This window comes from Dunckerocampus dactyliophorus, chromosome 2, assembly GCF_027744805.1.
Source record: "Dunckerocampus dactyliophorus isolate RoL2022-P2 chromosome 2, RoL_Ddac_1.1, whole genome shotgun sequence".
In the NCBI taxonomy this organism is placed as follows: domain Eukaryota; kingdom Metazoa; phylum Chordata; class Actinopteri; order Syngnathiformes; family Syngnathidae; genus Dunckerocampus; species Dunckerocampus dactyliophorus.
Genome location: NC_072820.1, coordinates 50,861,189 through 50,869,890, shown reverse-complemented (window position 1 = coordinate 50,869,890; position 8,702 = coordinate 50,861,189). Strand labels below are relative to the sequence as shown.

Here is an 8,702-nt window from a genome sequence, read left to right as displayed (position 1 = left end):
GGATGCACCTATCTTTGAAATTCAAGGCTCAATGAGCTCACCAAAGCCATTTTGTGTTCCAGTTAGCTAGTGCTAGGAAGATTTGTTTTGACGCATATTGCAGATCTTGTGTTCATCCAATAAACCTCATTTTCTTCTAACTAGTTAAAATCTCGTCTAGTTCTCGTGTATCGTCTTGTGACACCCCTATGTCATAGAAGTGTGAAGGCGACTATATGAGTGTTATTTTCTGTCTAGAGGACTCTAATAATGTGAAGAAGTGTATTTAGAAAGTAGTCAACAGGTTTTCTATCCTCGAACTACCAACATATTCCCTTAAAGAATCCTACTTTAGGGGAATTCACCTTTCACAATCGGGTCTGGAACCAATTAACCGAGGTAAACAAGAGATTACTGTAAATTGTATTGCATATTGCAGCATTTGTTTTATTTTGCACAAAATGTGTTTATTTGTGAAATGCATCAGTTGATATCGGTATGGGTAATGAGGTGCTGGATCAGCGAGAAAGCCAATATCAAGTATCCCTATAAAGAAATGATATCAGTAAAGAATGTTTTCAGCTTGGATTTGAACATTGCCAAAGTTGGTGACTGTGGCACATCTTCTGGAAGATTGTTCCAGATTTTGGCAGCATAAAACTGTAACGCAGCCTCACTGTGTTTAGTCCTGACTCTGGGCACCCGCAGTAGACCCGTCTCTGAGCTCGAGATGGTTCATGTGGCTCTAACATGTCAGAGATGTACTTTGGTCATCGAGACCATGAACAGACTTGTACACAAGCAGAGCTGCTTTAAAGTCTATTCTCTGAGCGACAGAAACCTGAGTACTGGACTGAGATGCTGATATATTCTGGTTCTACATGTTTTGCATCTGGTTTAGAGAGCCCGGTGAGAAGGCGTGACAGTAGTCTAGCCTGCTGGAGACAAAGGCATAGATTAGTCTCTCTACATCTGGGTTAGACACTATTCCCTTGGTTTTGGTAATGTTTTTGTGGTAAAAAGGTGATGACGTTATTGATTTCATGTGACTGTTAAAGTCCATTATTACTCCTAGATTTCTAACCTGATGATTAGGTTTTAGAGAAAGACTCTCAAGGTGGCTGATAACACTTTCTCTTCGTTTCTGTGGGCCAAAGACAATGATTTCAGTTTTGTCTGAGTTTGGCTGGAGAAAGTTGATTTGCATCCACATGCTGATCTGTTTGATGCAGTGACACAGTAAATCTGCAGGACCATGTTCACGTAGATCTGAGTGTGGTCTGCCTAGCTGTGGTGGGACACATTGCAGCTGCGTGTTAGCCGGCCTAAAGGAGGCATGTACAGATTGAACAATAGGGCTTCCAGGATTGACCCCAAATACCAAAGACACTCCCGTGATAAATGTATGTAATGATGGTGTCATAAAGAGTTAAGAGTTATACTGCTTCAAAGCTCGATTTGGCATCAAAGTTGAAACATTTTAAGAGTCCTGGGACTGAGGGTATGGATCTCCAGTAACCGTAAAGGGTGATGAGTGACAATAAAGACATGTCACAGCTGTGACCTTGGCCTTGTCTTGTCCCTTCGTAGACGACAGCTGCGAGTCTTTATTCTCTCTTGAAATGTATTTCACACCCTATCACTTGACAGACTATTGTTGACCTCGAGGCGTTTGGGGTCTCATTAAGCCACTTGCTTACAAGAGCCACGCTACTTCAAATATAAGAATAATAGAAGAATAAAAGGCAACGTCTGTGATCTCCATCATGAATAAGACACAAATACACACGTCATAATAAAAGTTGTGATCATATCTTGCTGCTATAATAGTAGTTGATAGAGAGTGTTTCACACCTCCCCTCGCTTAGACACGTCCAATCTGGCTTATTGTTCTGTTGTGCACAAGGTGTGAGCAACAAATAGCAGCACTCGACCCAATTTGGAGGGTGGGGGGGGGGTCTTTTTTCTGATATGCAAATTGAATGCCATTTCTCTCACATCCATCACCTTATTTGGCGGGGGTGCATCCTTTATTAATGGAGAGGAAAGCGGCAATCAGCCATCAGAAGCGTACTTTTGCTTGCTTGGAGTTTGACACTTTAAGGTAAGCGCAACTCTTCCCTGGCTATGTCTCTCTCTACTTTGACGTGAGCATTTCATTTGAGTTCTGCTTTGTGTGGTGTTTGCTTCTGTCAGGTATAGTACTTGATCATTTTTGCTGGCATGTTATAGATTAGGGGCCGCACGGTGGTCTAGTGGTTAGCATGTTGGTTAGCATGTTGGCCAACACAGGAACAGTCTGGAGATGGAAGACCTGGGTTGGATTCTCCCCTGGGCATTTCTGTGTGGAGTTTGCATGTTCTCCCCGTGTGTGGGGGGGTTTTCTCCGGGTACTTCGGCTTCCTCCCACATTCCAAAAACATGCAGGTGAGGTTAATTGGCGACTCTAAATGGTCCATAGGTATGAATGTGAGTGTTTGTCTATATGTGCCCTGCCATTGGCTGGACACCAGTCCAGGGTGTACCCCGCCTGTCTGATAGATTAGGGGTGGGCAATCTGCGGCCTGCGGGCCACGTCGTGTTTGCTGAGCGTCTCAATTCGGCTCACCGGGCATTTTCAAATTCTTTTTTAACCTTTAACATGGAAACTGTTGCTGGCAACATGACTTGCACGCTTGAGTCTTTAGAAGAGTCAGATGCAATCTGTAGCTTGTAGAAAAAAATCCATCCAAACTACACAACACGTCAACGCACACGATGCTCAAACCTACCGACTGCACCATGTGGGCATACAAATATCTAGATGCAATGCCCATGCCAGGAAAAACACCCATGTACACCCATGAAAGTCTTTATTCCCGGACTTACAAATACATCAAAATATGTAACTTATCATGATGGTTTCGACCGCTCCCCCCTCCCATCTCATGCAATGGAATAATTCTATGTTGCTGCGCATGCGCAGATTGATTCAGGAAGAAAACAAACTTGTTGGCGCAGTTTGGAATACATGAAGCACATTTAAACCAGTAGAGCTGAGAAGAGGAGAAGGCCAGGGGAAAGCAAAACAATTTTAACAAAACTACCGAAGGTGTCGACCTTTTTCCCCACTCACAACTAACGCTGACGCACAACAACAGCAGAAGCACTGCTGTCAGTGTTAGTGGTGGAGAATGCAGTAGTTCTAGAGATGAGTATTAAAGCGGTAAACAATATTAAATGTTGCTTAATGTTCTCATCAATGACAGTAAAAGCGTTGAATAGAACTTCTGTCTGCGTAGTACAAGGATGTGGGAGGCCCAATGACTGGGTTTGCCTTGCGCCCCCAGATGACTAAATACCCCCCTGTACCTAATATTACTAAAAGGCACACTATGTTCTTTGCAGCAATGAGGCAGAAGACACCAATATAACAACATGTTTTAAAAACGTTAAAAGTTACCATATGAAAGGAAGTTAAAATATTGATCAAAAATAAACTAAACAAATGAAATTCTAACTCACAACAATAAACAACACAAACCCACATCAAAAGCAAAACCAATAACAAAAAGCAAATATGTAATACGCACACTAAATAAAATGCAAACTAATAACTCGAACTAAAATAGCTTCAACTAATTAAACCAAAAGCCTTACCGTGTGTGCACACGCACACACACACACACACACACACACACACACACACACACACACACACACACACACATAGCTCTTATTAGAGTTCCATCAATATGGGCTTTTTGGGGCGGTCACACTTTACAATAAGGTACAGAAAAATACAGTAGTTACTGAGGAACTAATGAGTAACTAATGAGTGGTGGTTAGGTTTAGGGTTCGGTGGGTTCGTTCCTCATTAACTACTGTCATTTTGTGTCCCTTATTGTATACAATACAAAATTGTAATGTCTTGTATGGGGCCGATACATGATACAGAGCATCCCTCTTGCATGAAGTAAGAGGGAGGGGCCAATGTTTAGACCAGTCAGTAAACATACTAAAGCTACAAAAGCGCCATATTTTTAAAACAAAAGGGTGTGGTGTGAAAACCAAGTGACAGAGACAGTTTTGTTTCTCTTCTCAGAAGGCGGAAAAATGGGTGATGCAGCAATGGCAGAGTTTGGGTCAGCTGCTCCTTTTCTGAGGAAGTCAGACAAGGAGCGTTTAGAAGCCCAAACTCGCCCGTTTGACATGAAGAAGGAGTGCTTTGTTCCGGACGCGGAGGTTGAGTATGTCAAAGCATCAGTCACTAGTCGAGACGGTGACAAGGTCACTGCGGAGACTGAGTTTGGAAAGGTAGATTGGTCATTTTCACGCACAAGTCTTGCTCTTCATCCACGAAGCTGTGATTTGATTTCTACAGACTGTAACAGTGAAGGAGAGTGACATCCACCCCCAGAACCCGCCAAAGTTTGATAAAATTGAGGACATGGCCATGTTCACCTTCCTCCATGAGCCCGCTGTGCTGTTTAACCTCAAAGAGCGTTACGCAGCGTGGATGATCTACGTGAGTCCTCTTTTGGCACTTTTTCTAACAATAATAAATTGTCTTTTATCTATTTTAGTTTTGCAAATGGAGTGTCCAAGTGTGCATCACCTTTGTTTTGTGTGTGGCAGACGTACTCCGGGCTGTTCTGTGTCACTGTCAACCCCTACAAGTGGCTGCCAGTCTACAACCAGGAGGTGGTGGTGGCCTACAGGGGAAAGAAGAGGAGTGAAGCTCCCCCTCACATCTTCTCCATCTCTGACAACGCCTACCAGTACATGCTGGCAGGTACCAAATCACATCCTATTCTTGTCCTGTTCAAACTTTGTTTAAATGTCAAATTTCAAAGACATTTCTTTGAATTGCAGATAGAGAAAACCAGTCCATTCTTATCACGTAAGAAACGCAGAAAAAGCACACTTCTCGTGTGCTTGATCATTTTCCAAACCCGTGTTGTCTCTCTTCAACTCAGCGGAGAATCTGGTGCTGGAAAGACTGTCAACACCAAGAGAGTTATTCAGTACTTTGCCAGCATTGCTGCAGTTCCAAGCGCTGGAAAGAAAGATCCAGCTGTTGAGAAGAAGGTAATGTGTATTTCTAAATGCAGTGCAACCTCTCAGGCCGAACACAACCCGTTCAGAGGCTCGTCAAGGGTCACGCTGTTGCCATCATTAAGTTTTCCTGTACGCATTTCAACATTCATCTCAACAAGTTTAAAAAGAAGTTAACCGCTGATAAAATTCTATTCTCAGCATCAATAAGGGAAGTGGAGAGGGTGTCCCAGTTCCTGTTCGGGTCACTGGATATTTGTGCGACTTTAGAGGCCTATTTCCCCCAACAATTTGGGTTTAATTCCGGATTGAACAACCTTAGCGGCGTTCAGCATTTGAGGTTCCACATTATTGACATAACAACAGGCACGGTTTGCATTCCCATGACGCTTGCCATAAAGTCATACAGTCATGCATTTTGTCTTCAGGGTACCCTGGAGGATCAAATCATTCAGGCTAACCCTGCTCTGGAGGCCTTTGGTAATGCCAAGACCATCAGAAACGACAACTCTTCCAGATTTGTGAGCGTGCTTATGGATTCCATGAGGACGGTTTTCTACCAACATCATTTTTCCCAAAAAGCAATATAAATATTTAACTGTTTTTCTCATCAGGGAAAATTCATCAGAATTCATTTTGACAACCGAGGGAAGCTGGCCTCTGCTGATATTGAGACTTGTAAGTGAAGCTTAACCTCCCCATGTACATTTTTACTTGTTTGAAGGGTTGTACGGTGAGAACATTTCAACAGGACAAGTCATTTCGAGACGTCAACTTACTTGGGACAGGCGGACAACATTAAAATAATAAAAATAAAAATAAAATGATGAACTATTCAAGCACTGCTTTTATTGCAGATATAATACGCTGGTGCGTAATGGTGTTTATGATAAATGACAAATGAGCCATCATTAATCACAATTAATCACGATTAATCACATGTTGTCTGTTGTTAGCACATAATTAATCACACTTAATTACAGACAGACAAACAAGTTTATAATAATATATCTCATAATTGATCTATTTATAAAGTAGGGATGTAAATCACTCGATGTTAAACGATTCGATACGCAACTACATGACAGTTTAGGTAAATGGATATCAATTTTGGAAATATGGGCCATTATTTTACTACAAAAATAATATACATTTAAAAATCTCACAGTTTTTGCATGTTTAATGCGAGTGGTGATTTGATCCACTTTGTTGGACGGTCCTTGAATGCAACATCTAACTTTGTCCCAAGCTGTACAGATAGACTACTATACTGTATTTTATTTTTAGCCTTTTTCTTTTACCTCATATTTGTTCCAAAATGCTGATACTATGTGGGAATGCAAAAAGGTAAGATTTTATGAGCTTATTGAGTGCTAATGTGCATATTTGTTCTCTGAAAAACCAAGTCCAGGCTGGTGCTGGTGGATGGCAGCTCCGTATTCATTTAGTGCTTTTAATTTGATGTTGTTCCTTTCTTAGTTTTCACAATACATCGTAAATAACATCAATTATAATGTACGTATGTTTTGCTGATGTGTTGAAAATCTTTCCTGGTGACTAGCTAATTAACCCGGTTAATGTTTGTTCATGTAGATATGAATCTTACATTATAAAATAACGTTGCCAGTTATATGAAAGTGTCATTCTTACAGAGTATTTTCTAATGTGTAAAGGAGCACATCATATCCCCAAGCATGCTGTAAGGCACTTGCAAAAAGAAAGTCAGCAGAATAACGAATGCCGAATGTTCATGGTGTTTACAATTATAAATGTTTTTGTTTGATGGGATCAGTATTTGACATTCTATCTTTTATATCTATATTTTTATAATATATGTTAAATTTGGAACATTTAAGTTTTAACATGTCTTAATGTTGCTAGAAATGGAAGCGGAACCACCAAGCTTCGTTGTATACTGTGTGCAATGACAATAAACATCCATCTAACTCTGTTTCGGTGTGTCTTTTTACAATTGCTTTAGGTGGATTTTTATCTTTTTGGGTATTGCGGAGCTGGACTGCGGTGGAGTTGGGGTTGTTTCCTCTTTCTTTCCTTTGTTAGTTAAATAAATTTTAATAAATAACGGTTTTGCATCTAACAGATCTTTTGGAAAAGTCTCGTGTGACCTACCAGCTCAAAGCTGAGAGGGACTATCACATTTTCTACCAGATCTTGTCTCAGGCAAAGCCCGAACTTCTGGGTAGGTAACAGGCGGTAACATGAAGCTTTTTTGCATCATTAATTCATATTTTGTTTTTTGTGTAATATCATTTTAGAGATGATGCTCATCACCAACAACCCCTACGACTACGCCTTCATCTCCCAAGGAGAGACGACGGTGGCCTCCATTAATGACTCTGAGGAGCTCATGGCCACTGATGTGAGCTGATTACGCTTTTAAATCTAACAGTCGTAAAACTGGAAACGTGCCTTTATTGTTGTTTTGTTGTTGATACGTCAGGATGCCTTTGACGTGCTGGGCTTCACTCAAGAAGAGAAGAACAGCATTTATAAGCTGATTGGTGCCATCATGCACTACGGTAACATGAAGTTTAAGCAGAAGCAGCGAGAAGAGCAGGCAGAGGCCGATGGCACTGAAGGTAAGACATATGGTGGAACGGTGAAGGACTACTTGGACCAAAACGTTGATGAGTGTGTTTCTGCCCCCGGTGTGAAGCGTGATGGTCTCTGGGCAACAGATGCTGAAATTATGGCAACAGCTAACTTGTTGGGTTGTGACGTAGTACACGTCAAATCCGGCCGACGCCGCAATTTCATCCGGCCCGCGGAACTGCTTGGAAAATAGCATTGAGTTGGCACGGACCTTACAACAAGGTGCTTAGAGCGATCTGTGTAATGAAGCGATTCCTCCAATATAAAGTACTGTTGAAAATAAACTGTTATGTATACAGTTTATAAACTGTTGAAAATCTCAGGATAAATAATAATAAATAAAGATAAAAAGTTGGGGGGGGTGTGGTGGGGGGTAATGTCCAGTTCGGCCCACAACCTAAAGTCGGCTTTGAGTTTCGGTCCGCTGTGCGGTTGAGTTTGACACCCCTGCTCTAAAACTTCAGCAGCTATCATCTGACCCAGTGGAGTATAAATCTGCAGAACACGACTGAACGCTGCATTTAACCTTGAAAATGTTAGCCAATACATCAATGTTGTTATTGGTATTAAGGTTTAGTATGTGGCGCCCGTCGTTCGCTTGAAAGACAACTAGCACTGGTGAGTAAGGGTATAATCGTCATAACCCAGACTTGATCAGAGTGTCAAAAGTTGACGGCTTTATGGGCATTTTTGCTTCTTATGGGTGGTCTCGGAGTGGAGGGGATCTACTGTGTCTGTTTTTAAACATTTGTCAAGCATATCATGTACACCACATACACATATGTTGTATAGAATGCAGCCGTATATCACACAGCTCAGAACAACTTTCACAATATAACACCGAGAGACATAATGATTTAAAAAACCCGGAAGGCATGTATGGAAATGCTCCTTCTACAGATGCTGATAAAGTTGCTTACCTGATGGGACTGAACTCTGCTGACCTCATCAAAGGTCTTTGTCATCCAAGAGTTAAAGTAGGAAATGAGTGGGTCACCAAGGGACAAAATGTTGACCAGGTAAGTATTAGTGGGAAATCGTTTTATATAACAATAATATATAAGAATAATATA

General features: G+C 41.3%; 1 protein-coding gene across 1 annotated transcript in view; it reads left to right on the top strand.

Annotated features, from left to right (window-relative positions):
- The first annotated feature begins 2,046 nt into the window (after positions 1 to 2,046).
- The window catches only part of LOC129177332 (myosin-7-like), a 28,839-nt gene continuing 22,183 nt past the window's right edge, over positions 2,047 to 8,702 (top strand). Inside the window, exons 1-12 of the mRNA XM_054768322.1 lie at positions 2,047 to 2,083; positions 4,064 to 4,275; positions 4,343 to 4,486; positions 4,597 to 4,753; positions 4,834 to 4,861; positions 4,938 to 5,049; positions 5,445 to 5,537; positions 5,631 to 5,694; positions 7,118 to 7,216; positions 7,293 to 7,396; positions 7,478 to 7,616; positions 8,530 to 8,648. Of these exons, the coding sequence (XP_054624297.1) occupies positions 4,075 to 4,275; positions 4,343 to 4,486; positions 4,597 to 4,753; positions 4,834 to 4,861; positions 4,938 to 5,049; positions 5,445 to 5,537; positions 5,631 to 5,694; positions 7,118 to 7,216; positions 7,293 to 7,396; positions 7,478 to 7,616; positions 8,530 to 8,648 (1,260 nt within the window). The 5' untranslated portion in view covers positions 2,047 to 2,083; positions 4,064 to 4,074. The remainder of the gene's footprint in view (positions 2,084 to 4,063; positions 4,276 to 4,342; positions 4,487 to 4,596; positions 4,754 to 4,833; positions 4,862 to 4,937; positions 5,050 to 5,444; positions 5,538 to 5,630; positions 5,695 to 7,117; positions 7,217 to 7,292; positions 7,397 to 7,477; positions 7,617 to 8,529; positions 8,649 to 8,702) is intronic.